At 39.3% G+C, this 23708-nt stretch overlaps 1 protein-coding gene across 1 annotated transcript in view; it reads left to right on the forward strand.

The window, feature by feature from the left end:
* Positions 1-949: 949 nt before the first annotated feature.
* The window catches only part of LOC109932756 (low density lipoprotein receptor adapter protein 1-B), a 57341-nt gene continuing 34582 nt past the window's right edge, over positions 950-23708 (forward strand). Inside the window, exons 1-4 of the mRNA XM_048597289.1 lie at positions 950-988; positions 5002-5114; positions 9520-9634; positions 13303-13375. Of these exons, the coding sequence (XP_048453246.1) occupies positions 5062-5114; positions 9520-9634; positions 13303-13375 (241 nt within the window). The 5' untranslated portion in view covers positions 950-988; positions 5002-5061. The remainder of the gene's footprint in view (positions 989-5001; positions 5115-9519; positions 9635-13302; positions 13376-23708) is intronic.

Raw genomic sequence — 23708 nt, forward strand, 5'->3', positions numbered from 1 at the left:
ATCAATCCACCGAGCACCTGTTATTTCCTCCTTTACTTCCTTTAACAGCCAAGAATTCAATTCATCCAGTCCTGTTGATTTTTCCATCTTCACAGAATTCAATCTCTCCAGTATTTCTGCCTCAAGCTTATCTAATATTCCATAGTCATCCTCTTGAGCTAGTATGTCTGCATTGTCTTTCTTCCTTATGAAGCCAGAGGAAAAATTCTCATTAAGAACCTTGCCCTCATTTTCTGCATCTATGCACAAGTTACCATATACAGCCCTCAGGCCTAACCCTTCCCTAGTTATCCTCTTGCTGTTAATGTACTGATAAAATACCTTTGGGTTTTCCTTAATTTGCCAGCCAATACTTTATTTTGCTCTATTTTTTCTTTCCTAATTTCCTTTTTCACTTCATCACTCTGCTTTCTATACTACTCTAAGCTTCCTCAAGTATTACTGTTTTTTAAAACTGTCATAAGTTTAATATTCCTGCTGTATCTTGCATTGTTCTTCTGAAGAATTGTGGGACTCTAGATTTGGCAGTATCATCCTTTAATTTTTGTGTCTGTCGATCCTTACAGTTGAATGCCTTTCACTAATTTGTCACTGCCTTCCTCTCAAGTAGCTGCACCCCGTCCACTTTTGCCAGTTCACCACAGATTTGTAAAGTAGCCTTTCTTCCAGTTTAAAACTTCTATTCCTGACTGATTTTTGCCCTTTTGATAATGATGCTAAACATAGTGTATTATGAGCACAGTTGGAAGGCCACCCACCACTAGTTCAATCACTAGCCCTGTTTCATTTCCTCAGACTAAATAGAAGATTGCAGCAGAGATAGCAGGAACTGCAGATGCTGGAGAATCTGAGATAACAAGGTGTAGAGCTGGATGAACACAGCAGGCCAAGCAGCATCAGAGGAGCAGGAAAGCTGACGTTTCGGGCCTAGACCCTTCTTCAGAAAATGATTTTCTTCTTCATTTGAGATTGCACCATCTCACATTAGGTTTGTTACATGCTGGCTAAAAAAGTTCTCTGGAATGCAGTTCAAGAATTGTGTGCCCTTTGTAGTATTCCAGTCAATATTTGGGTAATTGAAATCCTTAACTATTATTGTTATATTTTTCTGCTCTCAGAAATTTGGTTACATATTTGTACACCTCTAACAGTATGGCTGCTCCTTTTGTTCTAAGCATAATCCACATGGCCTTGTTTGATGCTTCATTTAGTATATAATCTCTCTCTGCTATGCTTGATTCTTTAACCAATAATGCTCTACCTCCACCTTTTTTTTTAATTTTCTTCATTATCTTGCCTGAAAGCTGTATATTCAGGGATGATGAGGTGTCATTCTTGCCCTGATTAATGCAAAAAAACCTGAAAATTACTAAATCTGAGCTCATATCAACTACATTTAATAGTGGCACATTATGTACTTCTGTCTTTCCAAGTGATTTTTCTGTTCTGAATCCGTTTTTATGTACATTTCATGTTGACTGACAGCCAGGAGGATATCTGATGAGGAAAGATTGGGAAGGCTTAAGTCTCTTGGTGTTTTGAAGAATGAGGTGATCTTATTGAAACATACAAGATCCTGAGGGGAATTGTTTCTGAAAGGATGTTTCCTCTGGCAGAAGAGACTGAGACCGGGGAGACACCTTCAAAATAAGGGGCTTCCCATTTGAGACATAGAGGAAAACTTTTTTCCCTCTGGGTCATGCATGTCCAACTCTGTTTTTCACAGGGCAATGGAGGCAGAATCATTGAATATTGTTTTAATGAAAGTTTTTTAATAAAGGAGTTGTAGATTTTTTTTATGCAGTAGACAGGAATGTGGCTTTCAGGATACAATCTGTTCAGCCACAATCTTATTGAATGGTGGAGCAGGCTAATGAAACCAAACGGCCTATTCCTATGACATAACAAGGTGTAGAGCTGGATGAACACAGCAGGCCAAGCAGCATCAGAGGAGCCTATTCCTATCCCTCCTTTATACGTATGTACATTTTCACAGCTTACATCAGTTGGTTTCTTGTCGCACTACCTGTGAGAATAAATAAGACAAATATTGGTTTGGAACTCAATTTCTTAATTGAGGGTGTTGCAAGTTACCAGCAGAATCAACTAAGTGGATTCACAACTTCATCAAAATAACAAAAGCAGGAATTTGACATTTGAAATAAAAAGCCATAAATTATTATATGATAATCAAACTGATGGCAGCTTCCACACTGATTTTATTAATGTGTACAGTATACAGCCTCATTACCTGCGTCTAATAGCTTGTCTCTGTTGTTTGCATCTTTCAATATTCCTAATTGTACTTCATGCTTCCAAAACTGAAATTAATTGCTTATACAGTTTTATAAATTTCAAGTCTCTATGGGGTGGATTTTATGGAATAGGGATGGGTATTAAATGCTGGACCAGCCAGTGACGCTTAAATTCCACATGCAAATTGCGAAGAAGCGGGAAGAGATCATTCAATCACATCTATTGGGGTTGATTTGAATTTGTATTCTAGAGGTGGAATGTCTATATTTAACACACAGGAAAGGTTTGAAGTTTGGGATGTTGTTGGACTGGGAGCCAGATAATCTGGATAAGCACGTAATCATGTAAATTGTTACATCACAGAAGGGGAGGCCATTTGGTTCACTGTGTCTGTAAAGTCTCTCCAATGAAGATTATGACTTAGTGCCATTCGTCTGCATTTTCCCATACCCTTCCAAATTATTTTTGTTCACATAATCATCCAATGGCCTTTGAATACCTTAATTGTCTCTGCCTCCAACATACAGTGCATTCCAGACCTGAACCATTCAAGTGAAAATGTTTTCTTTTTCACGCATTACGTTCGCTTTTTTTTACACATCAATTTAAATGTGTGACCTCGCGTTCTCAAATCTTTTGTGAATAGGACCAGTTTCTCCCTATTTAATCTATTCAGACCCCTAATGATTTTTCAAAGCTTCTGACAGAACTCCTCTAAGCCGCCTTCTCTCCAAGGACAACAATCCTAACCTCTCCAATATATCCATGTAACTGAAGTTTGTCATCCCTGGAATCATGTGTAGTAAATCTCTTCTGTAGTCTGTCCAATGCTATAGTCTATAGTTTGGCACCCAGAAGTTTACGTGGTACTCTAGCTGAGGTCTAAAATGCATCTTGTATAAATCCGACACATTGTCCTTACTCTTGTACCCAAAACCCAATTAATAAAAAAACAGGATTCAGGATGCTTTATTGCCTGCTGTCTCCACATTTAGTGATCTGTGCATGTATACACCCGGGTTCTTTAGCTCCTTCACCTTCTGTACACTCTGTTTTACATTCTGTCTCAGTAGTTCCTACCAAAATGCATCATCTCTCATATCTCATGAAATATCACATATCATGAAATTTATCTGCCTTCTCCACCAGCTTGTCCATGACCTTTTGAGTTCTACACTGTCCACCTTAGAGATTACAATGCTTCAAAGTTTCATATCATCCGCAAACGTTGAAGTTGCTCCATTAACACCAAGATCCAGAACATTAATATACTTCAGGAAAAAGCAAGGTTCTAATGTTGCCTGGGAAACTCCCATTACAAACCTTTCTCTGACCTGAAAAATATCCAAAATATAATCACCTGGCAGCATTGGCATAGTCCCATATTGACCAGAAAGTGGTAATGTCAAATGTTGCTTAATTGTGGGGCACAACTGTAATATATCAGTAACACTTGGAGTGTGCAATGAGGACTAACGTTATTTAATACTGCGTGCTGCATAGGTGACGCGTGTGTGTACACGATTTTATTTACTGAATGCAAATCCTCAAAACCAGGTAATGACCTCCTCATTTGCTGAATTAAAAAACAATCAGTCTGTCAGTTAGTCTGTAGAGAGGACACTCTTTGGTCATATGCAGCATTCTATGATTCTCTTCAAAAGTGCAGTTGGGGTTTGTAATGAAACCTTAATGGAGGTTGGCTGGACAGAGCTCCAGCTTGACATGAACCTGTTTAGCAAGGACTGCTGTCACCCATGGTAGTTCAAAACCTGCCATTTCACTTGAGGTTTGTCACAAGGAACTGTGACAGAGCGGGTGAAAAGTCTGGTATCATGTGATGCCTTGTGTTTAAGTACTGTACAGCTAACACTTCACTTAGACCAGATGTGAAAAACAGGTACTTTGACAAGATACCACAGAGCAACTGCATCTCCTGTTAATGGATTCATCCTTAGCAAATAATCGCCCCTTCAAAAGAAAACACATTTTAAAGCAGTTAATGTACTATTTAGCAACCAGTTAGTACCATAGATTTGAAAGGATACACGTGTGTTTCTGAATAAACCAACAGTTATTCAAATATAATGTTCTGTTTCATTTTGAAATGTGTGGGTGCTTCCTGTTGTAGATAATTGTTACTGAATGTGTAATGCTTACTTGTCAGCTATGCTATATTCATTAATGAAAGACTGAATTTACAGAACACCATTTTGCCTACTCTCGTTGGCCCTTAAAAGTATTTGGAAGTGTTGTTGTTTTTTTTGGATTCCCTCTATGGCCTTACCCATCCTATCACCACAACATCCTCCAATCCAACAATCATCTGCTCACCTCTGATTTCTAGTTTCTTACAAATCCCAAGCTTTATTCTTCCATTTGTGGCTGCTTCTTCAGTTACCCAAGTCCTAAGTGCTGGAATTCCTTTCCTGAACCTCTCCACTTTTCTACCTCTTTATCAGTGCTTTAAGTTGCTCCTTAAAAATATGCTTCCTTGACCAAGCGTTTAGCCATCTCATAGCACTACATTCTATTCCGGTAGATCATTGTTAAGTATAAAGCAACACTTTTTCACATTCATTGGGTGCTTGTGCGAGAAAATATAGTTTCTAAATTGTCAAATTTTAACTGGTGATATGTATATTATAAAGAATATTAACTGGATTACCTAGTTATTTGTCCTTTTTGAGTAGCCTGACACTGTAATATTACAGTAATTTTCATTTTTTACTTGATTGTTTCTAGGCAAAAGCAAGTGGAAAGAAATTCCTCAAAGTTACCCTAACTGTTTCACCTCGGGGGATAATGTTACAGGACACAATAACCAATGAACTCATAGAAAATGTCTCTATTTACAGGTACTGTGTTTAACTTAACAAGTGATGCTGCATCATTTGGTATTTTTTACAATTTTCCCCTCTTTCTACCTTGCATTTATATTTTAAACTTTAACTGTTGCCTTGTATTATTAAGCTATTTCGATGAACTGATTGTTCTCTTCTTTTATTGAACCTGGCATAGCACATAAACAGGGGAAAGGAACAGGTTGATGCTTATGATGAGCTTTCCCTATTGACTTGTCTGCACCTTGTGTGCACCTGTAGGGCTGGACTTGCTCTACCTCCAAGGTGGGTAGTTTGAGCCAGGAAATTTGCTGCCTTGGCAGATCTGACTTGTTTTACATGGCCCTCTTTAGGTCCGTTTTGACTGAGGTGGATGGATGGGGCAGAGTCAGCAAAAAAAAAGGCTATTCTAAGTAGCTGTGGGGATGGATGAGTACTGAGGCAAGCTGGTTAGTAGGCCTGCCCCTGTTGTCTGGAACTTACCCTTGCATCCTCCTCAGCCACCCTTTTTACACCTACCCTTGTGGCTCTACCCATACCCTATACTCACTTGTATCTCCCATGTAACTGCAATAATCCTGCACCAATTATTCCCATGGACAGCCCTCAGGAACCATGTACAGATGAAAACAAAAGTTCTAACAATTGAATTGTTTGCAACCATTCACACACTTGGTAATAAAAAAAAACCTCTATCTATGAAATTCATTAGAATTTAGTTTAGAAAAATTAAAGGAGATTGATTTTTGATATATATAAAATTTTAACAGATACAGGGTGGATATTTCCCCTGGTTGGAGAATCTAGAACCAGAGTTTACAGTCTCAGGAAATGGAATAAGCCATACAGGATTGAGGTGAGGAAACATTTCTTCGCTCAAAGTGGAATTCTCTACACAGAGGGCTGTGGAAGCTGGGTCACCTGAGTATATTCAAGAAAGAGATACATTCTTAGATATTAAAGGCCCCAAGAGGACTGCGGACTGTGTGGAATATGTGGAATATGGCATAGAGATGGACAATCAGCCATGATCATATTGAATAACAGAATAGAATCGAAGGGCCTAATGGTCTGCTCCTAGTTTCTGTGAAATGTATTCAGAGCCTTTAAACCTTCTCAAATGGTTGATTTTCTTATCAAAACAAACTTCTCTTCAGATCTATGTCAAAGACTTTGGATTCATTACAGACTCTTTACTTTGTCAAGCAAACAGTAAACTCTATCTCCCCTGCTGAGATAATTGTAACTTTTTAAAACTCAGCCAAACATTCATAATGACGTAATAATAGTCCTTAGGCATGTTTCCAAACTACACTAGCTGATGCGTTAAAGCAGTTTGGCAGAGTGGTTTTTTTAATCTCACTGGTAGCTGCTTTGTTTCTCATATTTAAATAGCAGGGAATTTGGATAAAACTGAAGATCATTATGTCTAAAAAGACATTATCCATCTATTAAAGAGTATTTACATTCACTGCTTATATTTCAAAGGGCTCTGCTAAGTTACTGCTGATGTGAGTTGCATTCTGACCCCCTGTCACTGCCAGAAGTAAAGGTGGAGCATCCACAACTGCAGCCTGCTCAACACATTCAAAGTCCATGTTCTTCTCAATTCTGCAAAACTGTTGTCCCAAGTTTTAAGTTAGCATATCCTTTAACCTATCTTGTGAGCCTATAGAGCCTGCTCCATTTTGTCAGGCTGTCATGTCTGCACTTCCGTCTAACTCTAGTAACCTGCTGTAAGTATTCATGCACCTCTGAGTCTTTTTTATGTCCTTCGTTTCTCTTTCATCATACCTCATTTTGTTTTGTACTGTTGTCACTTCTGTCAGTTAACCATCACTAGTCCTTTACCTGTGAGACAACTTTCAAGGATCTATGTAACTGTACCCCTAGGTGTGTCTGTTTGACAACACTCCTCAGGGCTCTACCACTAATTGTGTAAGTCCTGCCCTAGTTTGTCTTACCAAACTGTGACACCTTGCATTTTTCTGAATTAAACTCCATCTGCCATTCCTCGGTTGACTGGTCCAGTTCACTAAGATTCCATTGTACTCTTAACCTTCTTCCCTGTCCACTATACCACCAATTTTGGTGTCATCTGCAAATTTATCAACAATGCCTCCTATATTCTCATCCAGATAATTCATGTATAAATAACTAACAATAGTGGACCCAGCATCAGTCCTTGCGGCACACCATCAGTCACAGGTCTCCAGTCTGAACAACAACATTCCACCACCACCATCTGTCTTCTACTGTCAAGCCAATTTTGTATCCAATTGGTTGGCTTTCCCTGGATCCCATGCTAGTCAATGTACCATGTGGCACCTTGTCGAAGGCCTTGCTAAAGCCCATGTAAACAATGTCTACAGCTCTATCTTTATCTATCTTCTTGGTCACCTCTTCAAAAAAGCTCAATCAAATTTGTGAGACATGATTTTTCATGCACAAAGCCATGTTGACTATCCCTAGTCATCCTTGCCTTTCAAAATGCATGTAGATCTTGTCTCTCAGAATTCCCTCCAATAGCTTACCCACAACTGATGTTAGGCTCACCAGTCTGTAGTTCCCTGACTTTTCCTTACTGCTTTTCTTAAATAATGATACACCATTAGCCACCCTCAAGTCTTCTGGCACCCAACCTATGACTGTTAATGATACAAATATCTCTAGGGGTCCCACAATGTCTTTCCTAGCTTCCCACAATGTCAATTAAAACTGGGGAAGTTGAAATCCCCTTTTGTTGTTACCCTGTTATGTTTACATTTGAGATTTTCCTACAAATTAATCCTTCTATCTCTCTGACTATTTGTCTATAGTACACCCCCACCAAAGTGATTGGATCCTGTTTGTTTTTAAGTTCTACCCATAGGGTCTTGTTTGAGGAATCTTCTAAGATATCGTCCTTTTGAAGTAATAGACTCCTTGATCAATATTGTCCTCTTTTACATGCTTAAAGATTCTACACTCCAACATATTGAGCTGCCAGTTCTGTCCCTGCCTCAACGTGGTTCTGTGATTGCAATTATACCACATCTCCATGCATTATTCAATACCCTCAACTCATCTGCCTTACCTGTGGCTCCTTGCATTAAAATAAATGATGTCCAGCCTTGCCATGCTCTCTTGTACTTTAACCTGACTATATTCCCATTGTCTTCTAGACTGACTTAGCAGTTCCTTTGTACGTGTCTATGCATCATCCCATACTGTACCTCCAGCCTGTTTCCTATCCCTCCAACTTGGCAGCAAGCACGACTTGCACTGCAGAGGCCTGAGATTCTGCTGCAGCACCCAGAATGACTACTACTTGTGTTGCAATAAGAGCTGAGATAGCAGTCGTCAGATTCATGATGGCTAGCTCGTCAAGTGTGTCAATGGGGTTGGCCACCACTTCCATAATGAAAGGGCAAAACTCCAAGTTGTATGCAAAACAATGTACCAGGTGGGTAAGCTAAGCACTTTCATGCAGCTTGACATTGACAAGCTTGGCAGAAAACCAGAATGCCATGTTACAGGGCATTTTATTGTACCTACTCATAAGTTGCTGTCTGTGCAGTCTCCCTTCAAAGTGCTAATTTGAGCTGTCTGCAGCAGAACTAAGGTGCCTGCTTGTCCCTTGCTGTAGCTGCAGGCCATTCTAACCATTCAGGGACTGCAACCTCAGCTCCCTCTGTTCTTGTACCCCTTCAAAATCGACATTGACATCTATTGCCAAATTGCTGTTGTCACTCGTCCTCATGCTGGTACATGTGAACATAGAGGAAGACAGTCATTTTCCTTCAAAGCTGTATCACTTAAATAATAGTACTTCTCCGTCTTGTTTCTTTCAAACTGTATCATTTGAAATTTAGTGCACATAAAATTACATCTGCCTTGTCCGCCTATTTCAGCATTCCTGCAAACTACTATGTCATGAAATCTGCTGTTATTGTGCTCAATGTTCTTGCCTCTTGACAGCCTTGTGCCAGAGACCCGCATGGGAGTTTTTCAAATGTTCTGCTTATCAATTGATCCTTAATACAGACAAACTTTATTTAATTCCAAACAAAAACAGAAGGTGCTGGAAAAGCTCAGCAGGTCCGGCAGCATCTGTGAAGAAAAAAATCAGAGTTAATGTTTTGGATCTGCGACCCTTCCTTAAAAGGGTCCTCAGATCTTCCTTCTGAGGTAGGGTCACTGGATCTGAAACGTTAACTCTGATCTCTTTTTCTTCACAGATGCTGCCAGACCTGCTGAACTTTTCCAGCAACTTCTGTTTTTGTTCTTGGTTTACAGTATCCGCAGTTCTTTCAGTTTTTATTCCTTGTCTCTCTGTAGACTTGCTTTGTAAATTGGCTGCAAGGTTTCCTGCATTTCAACAGTGGCCACACTTCGGAGATATTTGATCTTGTGCTTACAAGTAATTTTCTCCCAACAGAATATCGTACTGCACTGCAGACAAGACTCAGGACAAGGTCTTTGCATACATTGCACAGAGTCAACTAAATGAGACATTGGAATGCCATGCATTTCTTTGTCCAAAGAAAAAAATCGTAAGTTTCAAAATAGTATGGTGAGATATTACTTTACAGTAAGCACTAACAAGCTCATTGTTTGCTTTTTTCACAATTAGTGATGTTTGAAGTTAATAATGGAAAGTGAGCATTGCCTAATGACATGAAATAACAGTGATGGAATCTGGTGCAGTGCAAAGTTGTCAATAAGGGGAGTAATTGAGTAAGGAATTGAATGATTCCAGACTTGTTTCACTATATTAAACAGTTATTTACAGCAAGACACATTTGTGTTATCATTTTTGCACAGTTCATTTGTTCATGGTTTAAAATGTTTATTCTGCTTCCTGTTAAATCTTTTGTCTTTTTCCTCATTGCTAAACCTGCTCTCCATCTAGTGGCTGATATAATTGATACTGAGTAATGAACTGGTCAAAAGGTGAAATGTAACTCTGCCAAACCTGACTACTGGGATTATAAGATTGAAGATGTTGACATTGAGAAAGAATCTATGAAAAGTCAATTTTCACATTAAAGGCAGACCATTTAACTATTTCGGCACATTGGTATAAATTTAATCTTGGTTTTGGGAGATTAGAACTATTGCAATTCATCCACCATTGATATGATGGAACAGTTTCCCAGTATACATTTCTCCATTATGCAGTTATATCCTTACATTACTCAGTCAGCTTCAAATTTAGTCAGTGTATGGAACAGATTCCCATGATTTCAGCATCCTACATTTAGTGATGCTCCTCCCTTGGGTGTGAAGGCATTCCATTATACCTACAATAATCTTTGCTGTTATTTCTGGAGAAGTATGCGTAACAAAATAGCTAAAGTATCTTGATCCCTTGTCTTTTTTTCCCCATATGAGCAAAAACTGATGCATTCCTTTTGAACTATCTAGCTTGCCTCCACTTCTTTACCATATGCCTGTGAATGACAATTAATGGATAATTTGAGACATGATTTTTTTGTATTTGCTGAACAAAAGCATATTTACTACAGATTCAAACTGACTCTTTTTGACAGTGATACATATTGAATTAATTATTATGTTGCTTATGTTGTAATTTGATAGCACTGACATCAGGATTTCTGAGTTATTCAGCTTGCCCTGCCAGGAGATTTGTGCTTGAGACAGCAAAAGTAGAAACTGTTCAGCCCTTTTCACCTGCCTTTTAAATGTCATCCAATTCTTGCTACTACAGAGGAGTACACTGAGGATGCAGGCTTGCAATTTAGTGTACTCTGTCACCATGCTGATTTTTTTTCATTCACAGGATGACAGCGTGTCTGGCTAGGCCAGCATTTATTGCCCATCCCTAATCACCCAGAGGGTAGTTAACAGTTAACCACATTGCTGAGAGTCTGGAAACACATGTAGGCCAGACCAGGAAAGGATAGCAGTTTCCTTCCCTAAAGGACATTTGTCAACCAATTGGGTTTTTCTGACCATTGACAATTATTTTGTGGTCATCATTTGATCCTTAATTCCAGATTTTTATTGTTATTTCCACCATCTGCCATGGTGGGATTTGAATCCGTGTCCCCAGAACACACTCTGGGTCTCTGAATTAACTGTCTAGCAACAATACCACGAGGCCCCCATCTCCCCATTATGTTGTGTTCCACATAGTCTTATTTAGAATAGACACAACAGCTACAGATTTCAGCTCAAGTAATAGATTGCTGGGATTGTACAACCTAGACATGTGAAGTAATCTCTAGTATCACATTATCAATGCTGAAAGATGACAACATCTTGGACTACATCCTTTGTCTTCCTGATAGTCAAGCCAAACTCTTTACAGATATGAGAGAGTCTGTCCATTTGCCACTGAAAGTGTTCCACAATACAGAATGCCAATGTGTCAATAACCATGTAGAACAACTGTGATGTGAACTTGATGCACGTTTGTTTTGAATCCCAAGCAAGTAAAGCTGAACAGCTTTTCATCAGTTCAGATATGGAAAAAAATAACCTGTGTAGATGATCTGAAGGCATCTAACAGGAGCAAGGAATGCCAAAGATTGTTAAATATGCCAAAGAGTTGGTGCAGAAAACAACCTGTTTGACATTATTACAGATCTCCAAGGATTCTGATGGTGTCCTATCATAGTTGACCTTGCCCATCATATTGCTATGGTGATGGATCAGCGAACACTCATTGCTGAACCACAATGCCTGCATTGCCCAGCCACATTCATCAGATAATTGATGGCTGTATACCCATAAAGATCTTCTGTATTGTGAATTAGCCAATAGATTATTGCCTCTGGGATGTCCATTTCTCTGCTACATGACATATGCAAGAAAGGCCTGAAGATGGCAGCCATTGACACTGACATCTAGGAGACGGTCGTTTTCAGCTTTGATCTCTGGAGGCTGACTGTTTCAAAAGTCATTAGAAGAGGCAAACTGAAAAACTTCAGCTGGCTGAGAGGTCCCTGAGAGAAAAGAAGCTAGTAAATAATGCAGTTTCTCAACCCACTGCCTTTGTAGCAAACATGACAGAGACTGCCAATCCAGAGTACAGTGTGACAGCCACATCAAGTGATGCTTAACACAGATTTGACCACCACAGTGCAAACCATTATGTTACAAGAGACAAGGCTGGTGGGTATTCTAAATCAGATCAGCTCTTTGAGTCATAGTTAACATGGCACAGAAACAGATTATTTGGTCCAACTCATCCATGCCAACCAGATATCCTAAACTTATCTAGTCCCATTTGCCAACATTTGGCCCAAATCCCTCTAAACCCTTCCTATTCATTAACACATCCATATGCCTTTTAAATGTTGTAATTATACCCACCTCCACCACTTCCTCTGGAAGCTCATCCTATACATACTCCACCTCTGCATGAAAAAGTTGCCCCTCGGGTCCCCTCTCATTCTTTCTCCTCTCACCTTAAACCTATGCCGTCTAGTTTTGGACTCCCCTACCCTGGGAAGAACACCTTGCCTATTCACCCTATCCATGACCCTCATGGTAGTATAAACCTGTATGAAGTCACCCCTCAGCCTCTGCTCCTGGGCAAATAGCCCAGCCTATTCAGCCTCTCCCTATAACTCAAACCCTCCAGTCTCGGCAACATCCCTGTAAGTCTTTTCTGAATCCTTTCTAGTTCAACAACATCTTTCCTACAGCAGGAGACAAAATTGAATGCAGAATTCTAAAAGTTGCCCTCACCAATGTCCTGTTCAGCCACAACATGACATCCCAGTTCCTTTACTCAGTGCACTGACCAATGAAGGCAAGTGTGTCAAACTCCTTCTTCACCCTGTCTACCTGCAAGTCCACTTTCAAGAAATTATTCACCTGCACCCCTAGGTCTCTTTGTTCAGCAACATACCCCAGGGCCCTCGTATTAACTGTACAAGCTCTGCCCTGATTTGCCCTACCAAGATGCAGCACCTCACGTTTATCTAAATTAAACTCCATCTGCCACACTTCGGCCTGTTGGCCATGTGACCAAGGCTGTCTTGCACTCTGAGATGACCTCTTCACATGTACTGTAAGAACGTTGTATGGCACACTACTCACATCAAATAATTATTGATAGTAATTTTTATTTAAAGTTTCAGAACTTTTCTTCTCCGCTACTTTGACATAAATCAGAATTATTAAGACGCAGGTAATTTTGAATTGCTGCTGTTGCTTATTAACAAGCATTAGTTTTTCTCTAATACAGGCACAAGCTGTGACCTTAACTGTTGCACAGGCCTTCAGAATTGCATTTGATCTGTGGGAAGTGGCACAAGAGGGTAAGAGCAAAAATAATTGAACCAAACCTTTGAACACTTTGAATTACTACTTATGACCGTTTTAATTTGATACATTATGCAGATGCTTGTGTAGTAATTTGGTACAAATTAATTTTGACAATATCTAAGATTGAAAATTCTACCAGTAACACTGAGCAGCATTGTGTCTTGTACATGTACAGTATAAGGGTGCATGATCTATCTTTGTGTTCTAATTCTTGTTCCGGTAATGGATGTTATAATGAAATACAAAAGTGCACCTGTCTTTGCAGTTGTCCTCTTCATCTCAATTGTAATGTAGATTATGGGATAATTTAGCTCTTGTTTGAACTGCAGATCATACAACCAAAGAATAAATCCGCTAACTAGGTTTCAGGAAAACTTGTCCACACAGTGAACAAACATGACTTGTGGGAAATGGGTAAATTCACTGATATCAATATTGGCAATTGAACAAGAAACACATGACATGATGTATAAGCTTTGCAAAGTACATTTTTAAAAACATCCATGAGTAGCAGCTTGTATTAATTGTTGATTAAATAATATGCAACTTCTTGAGTGGTTATGAGAGAGAGAGATAGACTAGCTCATTATCCTAGCACTGTCATATTATGGTGACACCCAGAAGTTTGCTGCCACTCCTGGATGGTAATTTTAATTTTTGTTCCCAGTGTCAAACTAATCTCTTGCTGATCAAGTCATCTGTCTGTTTTTCACAAAGTTTGACTCACCAGTTTCAAACTATCCAGTGTGTTCATCTCACCATAGCTGGCCCTCAGGTAAGTAAGTTAAGGGTGGGTGGAGGAGAAAGGCAGTAGAAGAAAAGCTAGCGTGGTCTGCCTTGATCTTTGGGAGGGACCCCTTGGCTCACAACTGAATTAAAGATGTGATAAGAAATTGTACATTTGTGCACAGATTGAAAAGAATTTGTAATTTCCTTTCAGTGACGTTTTGTTCAATCTATGAATTCTTTTTGAGACAATTAGGATGTTGCTGAAAAACAGGAAAGTTGTACAGTTTTTAAAAAAAGCGAGGAGAAACTGGCTATGTATGATAAGGATACTGGTCCAAATGCTGTTAAATTCTGTTAATTAGGAAGAACAACATAAGTTGCTGTTAGAAGTTATGTTAACGGTGAAACCTAATTTAACTGATAAGTAACTATTCATTGGTTGCTGATGCATGTGTGACTGCATTCAATTTTCGGTGGGCCATTGTGCACAGTTTCAAAACAAAAGCCAGATATGTCTTCGGTGTTAGATGAATTGCAATATGACTGCCTAAATTATTTCTGTTAATACTAATTGCATAGCTGGATTGGTAGAAGCCTGGGAGTGGTCATCTGCTTCATTGGGGTGGATGGTGGGAACGGAAGGCAGTGGAGTGGAGATAATTAAATTTTTCATCACCAGGTATAGGGCTGAACAACTAGCAGAGCTGCTTCTTGGCAGGAGATTCTGAGCATGTCACTTGTGTCAGCACTCATCCGCTTACAATGTCGCTGGCTCCTTTTCAGCTAAAATTATTTTCTGAAATTTTTCACTTCTGGCTGTCAATTTCTGCTGATGCTGAAAATTAATTGCGTACTAGAATGTTCATCTGTGATGGTTTTGAAGAGATTCTTTGTCATTTAGGTCCTGGTACTTTAGATTAGAATACAGGCACCTGTGGTCAAATAATGGGTGATGTTGTGAATGCCTAATATTGTTCAATTATAGTGGAATATACAAGCTATAACTGTTAATCTATCACAGGTTTGCAGCATTCCTGGTACTACATGTTATAAAGCAGAGTTTGACCCCCACTCTGTGGAGTAAAACCAAAACACCCAGAGAGAAGCACCTTGCCCTATAATCTGTAAAAGGAGTGTGGAAAGTGGTATAACTTGCCTTTCAGCAACTTCTAGAGGTTAAACAAAATGAACCCCTGACACTCACTTTTTACGATCAACAAGTAAAAATTTATTATCTAACTCGAGCAGTGAACAAATTAACTAAACTATTAGCAAACCAAATAAAACCCTTCTAACTATAACTATTACAGAATAAAACAAGATTCTAAAAGTATGCTGTTCCAATAAATACAACTATTTTTTGAAAAGTAGAATTTAGTCTCTTGAAATTACAGCCAGATTATGTGTCTTCTGGAATGCTCTGTGCCTTCTCCTTCGAATGTTCGATCAGGAACACCACCTCCTTCGATTCATCTGTTAGGATTATTAACTAGTTGTGCCATTGGTACCTTTGATACCTTTGATATTTAGAAGGTGCTTTCTCTAAGACTTATGGGAGTTTGTGACGGCCAGCGATTCTCTCTGGAGAACTGTTAACTCTGGGAGATGGCAATTAGTTCTTCTGTCTTTGTCCAACTGCCCACTTCTCTTATATCCCTGATGACATATCAGTTTCTTACAATCGGATTGGTCCTAGATTAACAAAACCATTCGATTCAGATTGGCTAAAATCGAAAACCTGTCGTTTTGGTAAAAATGTTGCTTGGCCTTCTAATGAGACAAATGTTTCAATTTGGGTGCTGTGTGCACTTGCAAACTTTCAAGCTGCTCACAAACATCTCCAAGCATTGAAAAAGCACAATCTTTTAAAGGGACCGCATAATGCTCCTCCCCTTCCCCACCCCCCGCAGCATTTTACAAACACCAAATTCTAACGTCCTGCCTCCCAACCCACACATACCCAACTTTGCAACACCTCCCTCCACTTAAAAAAAAAAGTTGAACCATCATTATGAAAAGATGGTTTCATTTTTCTTAAAACCTTAACTTGATTATATTGCTAGATTCATAGCTCATTAATCTAGAGGTGCATATTTTTATATAAAACATTGAACACTTGCATGTCTATCTTGTACAGACATTTTTCTTTTAAACCTGTGATAAAGCGTCTGCAATAACATCTTCATTAACAGCAACGTGTGCACTCTGTAAATTAAATGCTTATAACATAATACTCCAATGAAATAGTCAGGTGTTCTTATCCTTAAATCTTTCCAGAAATGTCAAAGGATTATGCTCAGCATACACAATCATCTATGATGCATTGTTTGCAATGTAAATATTAAAATGTCGTGAGGCCAGTACCAAACTCCATAACTCTTTTTCAACGGTTGAATATTTTCTCTGGTGGATATTGGGTTTCGTCGAAAAATATTGCATTGGCCTTTCAATTCCACAATCGTCCTCCTGTAACAACATAGCTCCAACACCTTCACCGCTTGCGTCAATGGCAACTTCAAAGTGTTTTTAAAAATTTGGCATGGCTAAAACTGGTGCGGTCATTAACATTGCTTATATATTCTCAAATGCCTCCTGGCATTGTTCTGTCCACCAAAATTTCACGTTCCTTTTTAACAAATCCATCAATGATGCTACAATATTACTAAAGTTTGGTACAAATTTTCTGTAGAATCCGCTCAATCCTAAAAATCGCAGCACTTCCTTCTTTAAGGATGGTGTTGGGAACTTTTCAGTGGCCTTTGCCACCTTATTCCTCGGTGTCATCCATTGTATCCGATGTTGTGCTCTAAAAATGTCACTTCCATCTTCATAAATTCTGTTTTTGCCAAGTCCATGACCAACTTTGCCTTCTGTAGTCTCTCAAAGAGCTCTGCCTAATGTTCCATGATTTTTCCACAAATGGCTAACAATCACTAAGCTGTCTTTGGAGATGCACAGTTAGTCAATCCTGCAACAACTCTGTTCATAAGTTTTTAAAAAGTAGCTGGTGTGTTTTTCATTCCAAAGGGCATTACTTTAAATTGATATAGCCCATTTGGGGTTACAAAAGCAGTTTTGTAGAAAGCTCTTTCGCTTTCTCCAACTAATGTACTTGCCAATAACCATGAAGAAAATCCAGCTTTGTGATGTAAGTGGCTTGTCCTACTTTTTCTACACAGTCCTCCAGCCTTGAATTGGGTATGAATGAGATTTGTCCACTACTGACTTTCTGATAATCTACGCAAAATCATGGAGTACCATCAGGGTTGGGAACCAACATGATCGGCGAACTCCACTCACTTTGACTTGGCTCTTTGATGTCTTCTTGGAGCATTGCTTCCACTTTGTTCTGAAACTGCATTGCTTTAAGAGGATTAAGCCTGTAGGTGTGTAGTTTTATCGGAACAGCATTCCCTCTGCCAATGTCACGCACTAGCGTGTTAGTCTTCCCCATTCTATTTCTACATCTGTCCTCATTGCACTGCAACAAGTCATTCAATTCAGTTCTCTGTTCCTGGGACAGAGAGCTCAGTATTATATCCCATTACTTAAGGACCTCCTCATTATTCAATTTATTCTGAGGCATATTAAAAACCAAAGCATCTGGATTTGATTCCTCACTCTGAGGGGCAGTAACTAATACCTGTTTCTCTTGTCCCCTTTCCCTGTCATTGTAAGGTTTCAGCATGTTCATATGCCATACCTGATAAAATTTTTTTCTTAACTGGCATCTTTACCAGATAATTCACCTGACTTAACTTCTTCTCAATCTGATGTGGACCACTAAACCTTGCTTCAAAGGGATCTCCTACCAATGGTAACAGCACCAAAACTTTATCCCCATGGGCAAACAAACAAATTTTAGATTTCTTATCTGCTTCTTGCTTCATTAGGCGCTGTGCCACCTTCAAATGTTGACTAGCTAATTCACCTACTCTGTTTAATCTTTGTCACTTCAGATGCATAATCCAACTTTGAGATCTCTGACTTTGGACCTATCAACTTTTCCTTAATTAATTTTAAAGACCCTCTTACTTTGTGTCCAAATATCAATTCAAATGGAGTAAATTCAGTTGATTCATTTGGAGCATCTCTCATGGCAAACAATATAAATGGGATACTCTTATCCCAAACATTTGAGTAATCCTGGCCATAAGCCATCAGCATGGTCTTTAGGGTCTGATGCCACATTTCCAATGCTCCTTGGGACTCAAGATGGTACGTGCTGGATTTAAAGTGTTAGATGCCTAAATTATCCATGACTTCCTTAAACATTTTGGCAGTAAAATTAGATCCTTGGTCTGACTGAATCTCCTTTGGTCGTCCATAATGGATAAAGAAAGCAAGCAACTCCTCCACATCCTTTTTTGCCTTGACAGTCTGTGATGGAATTGCCTCCGGAAACCTGGTAGACGCATCCATTATAGTTAGCAAATATTGGTTTCTACTTTTGGTTTTAGGGAGGAGACCTACACAGTCAATCATAACCCACATGAAAGGTTTTTTAAATGCGGGAATTGACATCAAAGGCGTTGGTTTTATTACTGCCTGTGGCTTTCCTGCCATCTGACATGTACGGCAGTAATGGCAAAATTCACCCACGTCTTTATGTAATCCAGGCGAATAGAAATGCTTCTGTATCTTAGCCTGAGTCTTCCTCATTACTAGATGACCTTCTACTGGTAATTTGTGTGCTACCTGCAATACTTCCTGTCTGTATTCTATCAGCAACACAATCTGGTCAACTTTTGCCCATTTCTTATCTGCACTAACCTGCCAAGGTCTCCATTTCCACCTTAAAATTTTATCCTTAAGATAATAGCATTCTGGAATACATTCTGATTCCTTTCTCGATTAGGCTTTATGATACAAATCCTTTATCATCTCCTCTTTTTGTTGTAACTCCAGTAATATTTGAGAACTAAATACCTCTGCCTGATCCTCTACCTGCTTAGGTTTTTCCTTTACCATCTCATCAAAACAGAGTGGTAGTTAACTGAACCTCAACTCCTTCATCTTTCTCTTTTGTTTTTCCTTCTTGTTTTAACTTATAGCTGTGGGAACTTGACACCATACAGTCTGCAAAAATTCCACTATGTTTTCCTTTTAACTCCTCAGTTCCCTGGTTTTCTTTTGGCTTCTCCACTACAATGGGCATCACTCCCACCTGTGATCCAGCAATATCATTTCCAAGAACAAACTGTATTCCCAGAATAGCCAATTTTTCAATCACTCCCACTCTCTCTTTCCCCAGTCTCGATTGGACTTTCTAGCCTTATCTTACACAGGGGAACACTAATTGTCTCCCCATTTATTCCACAGAATATCACTCACTCGGGAAATATTTTGGAGGAATGCAAATTTTTTATCTCTTACTATTAGGGACTGACCAGCTCCCGTATCTCTCAATATTTTGACTTCTTTACCTACTCCCCCTGTTCTACCTGAGTAAACCTTACCCACATAGATGAAGTCCTTGAAAAGATCAGGCTCTATCTTACTGTCCAGCCTGTGATTGCACTCTCTTGCAGCTCCTCTGCTTCTCTTGGGATTTCCTTCACTTTCTGATCTAATCCTACTGGTTTAGCCTCTTCTACCACATTGTTTTTCCCAGTGCCTTTCTTAACCTATCAGCACTGTGACTTTGTGTGTTCCACCTTACTGCAGTGAAAACACCTGAGGTCTTTCACCTCTTTTCCACCCTCTTGGGTTTCTTTTTTCATGTGGTAAACTGTTCCCAGTGTGATCTACTTTCTGTTTTTCATTGAAATGAAATTTCATAGAATGAAATTGCTGTCGGAAACTAGGTTTTGATTTATGCACTAATGCATATTTTTCCACCATCTCAGCAGTTCTTGCTTTTTTAACTTTCTGTTCCTCAGCATAAGTTCTTGTCATTTCTGGGAGTAAGTTTTTAAACTCCTCCAGCAGAATAAGATCTCTAAGATCCTCATGAGTCTTTTCTATCTTTAGTGCTGTCATCCATCTATTGAAGTTGCTCTGTTTAATTATTTCAAACTTGAAATAGGTCTGATCTGGTTCCTTTCTTACATTTCTGAACCGTTGTCCATGTGCTTATGGTACCAATTTGCAGGCACTCTTGATATTCTCCTGACACTACCTCTGGCAGTGCTGCAAACACCTTTATTAGCTCTGCTTACCAAATTGGTCTGAATTAACATTATCCACAGTCTCTGGCCAGTTCATCTGTTTAGTTAATTTCTCAAAGGAAATGAAATAGGCCTCTACATCTTTTTCATTGAATTTTGTAATGTTTTGACATATTTGTATATATCCCTACCAGGTCTTTTGCTATGATGGGTCTGCTCACCGTCACCTTCCTCCTCACTAAGTCTATCTTCTACCTTCTTTTCCATCATTCTAAGTCGGCTATCCCGTCTAATTTGCTACTTCTGAAGCTCAAACTCTATCTCTTTCTCCCTCCCTCTTCTTGTCCTTCTTCTGCTTCTAACCATAATTCAAACAATTTCAGTTCCCTTTCTTTATCTTTTAACATGGCTGTTCTTTCCCTTTCTTTCCCTTCTAACTTCAGTTGTCCTATTTGCAATTTAATGTTTTCTAACTCCACTGCATTTGACAGTTTCTCTGGTATACCTAAATGCTTGGCTAACTCCGTTACATTTTCAGCTTTCTTTTACCGAGTCAAACCCAATTCTAGCCTGTTTGCTAATTCTAAAAGTCAGAACTCGCACGACATCAGGTTAAAGTCCAACAGGTTTATTTCAAAAACAGGTTTTCAAATAAACCTGTTGGACTATAACCTGGTGTCGTGTGATTTCTGACCTTGTCCATACTGGCACCTCCACATCAATTCTAAAAGTGTCTCCTTTTTTCTGTGTTTCTAAACTTTCTTGGCAAATTTGGGAAGCATCTTCGACCCCCAGAACCTCTCTCAGTAATGTTAAGTGCCATTTCCCCACTTTTTGACTTAACCAACAACAAGCAACCAAAATTAAACAGATTTTCCACTTTTCACCTAAGATCGAGGGCACTAGTCCCCAAGTCTGTTTAAATCTGCTTGGTATCTTTATACCCTAAATCTGTTCAAATCTATTCATTTGCCTCCAGATCTGCCCAAATCCGTCCAAATCCCAGACCCAAGCCGCCAATCTGTTATAATGCGGAGTTTGACCCCCACCTCTGTGAACTAAAACTGAAACACCCAGAGAGAAGCACCTCTCCCTATAATCTGTAAAAGGAGTGTGGAAAGTGGTGTAACCTGGTTTTCAGCAACTTCTAGTGGTTAAATAAAATAAACCCCTGACATTCACTTTACAATCAACAAGTACGGTGGCACAGTGGTTAGCACTACTGCCTCACAGCACCAGGGACCCGGGTTCGATTCCAGCCCTTGGGCGACTGCCTGTGTGGAGTTTGCACATTCTCCATGTGTCTGCGTGGGTTTCCTCCCACAGTCCAAAGATATGCAGGTTAGGTGGATTGGCCATGCTAAATTGCCCATAGTGTTCAGGGAGGTGTAGATTAGGTGGGTTATAGGGGGATGGGTCTGGGTGGGATGCTCTGAGGTTCAGTGTGGACTTGTTGGGCCAAAGGGCCTGCTTCCACACTGTAGGGATTCTATGAAGTAACAATTTATTTATCTAATAGTGAACAAACTAACTAAACTATTAACAAATCGAATAAACCCCTTCTAACTGCTAGCTATACTTGAATAAAACAAGATTCTAATAGTATGCTGTTCCAATAAATATGGCTTCCACTTGTATATAAACTAAAACTTTAAAAATGTAGAATTTAATATCTTGAAATTATAACCACATTACATGTCGTCCAGTATGCTCTCCATTGAATGTTCTGTGAGGAATGCCTCCTCTGTTGATTCTCCTGTCATGAATATTAATTAGTTGTGCTGTTGGTACCTTTTAAATTTAGATGGTGCTTTCCCTAAAATTTATAGGAATCTGTGAGAGCCAGCGATTCTTTGCTGAGAGCTGTTAACTCTGGCAGATGGCAGTTAGTTCTCCTGTCTTTGTCCACCTTCCTACTTCTTTTATACCCTTGATGACATATCAATTTTCTTATAATCGGATTGGTCCTAGCTTGGCAAAACCATCAGATTCAAATTTGATTGGTTTTTGGTATCTAAGTGCCTGGTTCAAATTGATTGGCTAAATTCAAAAACCTGTTGTCTTGGTAAAAATGCTACTTGGCCTTCTAACAGTATGGCCTTTTGATACAAATGTTTTAATTCGGGTGCTGTGTGCACTTGCAAACTTTCAAGCTGCTCACAAACATCTCCAAGCATTGAAAAAGCACAATCTTTTAAAGGGACCATGCAATGCTTTCCCCTCTAACGTTTTACAAACACCAAAGTCTAATACCCTGCCTCCCAATCCACAAAAACTCTATCCAACATCGCAACTTACACCAATAATATTTATTTGTTTAATAAGTTATTATCTTTTATTGGAAAACTCTCAGCAAAATAACTGGATTAAAAATTGATACTGACATAATTAGCTGTCTAATTTAGTGATGTATTAAATTCCTGAAGTGTGTTTTATTTGTCAACTCTGGATCTGCTTGTGATAGCGTTTGTTTCTGTTGGATCTCTTGGTCAAATCGTGGAGAAATGGGAAGTGCTGCAGACATGTAATCTTTGTAAGCAACATTGCAGTAATTATCCATTTGTCTGTTCCCTTGTTCTATTGCTAATGGTGACATGAAACCACATTGTAGTGCTGCACCCATCTGATCGATTATAACCTCAGGCAGGGTGAATAGTAGCGGACTCATGGTAACGCTGCATCTATATAATCTTTGGTAGTCTTGAGAGAGGATTTAAAGTGGGAACAAGTGGTCTGTCTGCTGCATTATGTTTTGGTCCAAATACCTTGATAGGACAGGGCAGTGCCAAAGATGGAAAGATAAGGCCCTCTGGATCACACTGTCATGGGATATCCTGCCATGTGAAGACCCTCAGCAAAAACATGCAACCCTGAGTAGATATCATTTTGAATCAAGAGACCACTGAGGAGATGGATACTGTGTAGATGAGCCACCAAATGAGGCAGTGAGCAAATCATTATTCCCGATGGAGGTAAAAAGTAAAATTTGAGCTTCGATGAAATGGCATCTTATTTAAAACCCTAATTTGAAAAGTAGCAAAGTTTTAAATTGGGTCTTCGCATGGGGAATATACTTTCCACTGCAGGAGCAGGGCCAATGGCAGGACCTCACAGAAACATAGAAAATACAGACAGAACTAGGTCATTCGGCCCATCATGCCTGCCCCATCACTCAACATGGTTGGCACTGATGCTCCATCTTATTGTCTCCCTATACCCTTGATGCATCTATCTCTTTATTTCGTAAACATTTAAATTACTCACTTCCACAGCTTTCTGTGGGAGAGAATTCCAATGGTTCAACACCTTCTGAGTGAAGAAATGTCTCCTCATTTCAGTCCAATTTGGTCTAGCACATATCCTGAGACCATGACACCTTGTTCTGGATACCCCAGCCAGGGGGAATATCATCCCTGCACCCAGACTGTCCAGCCCTGTCCGAATTTTATAAAGAGTCATACAGCATGGAAACAGATCCGTTGGCCCA

Source organism: Rhincodon typus, chromosome 5 (assembly GCF_021869965.1).
Source record: "Rhincodon typus isolate 14 chromosome 5, sRhiTyp1.1, whole genome shotgun sequence".
NCBI lineage: Eukaryota > Metazoa > Chordata > Chondrichthyes > Orectolobiformes > Rhincodontidae > Rhincodon > Rhincodon typus.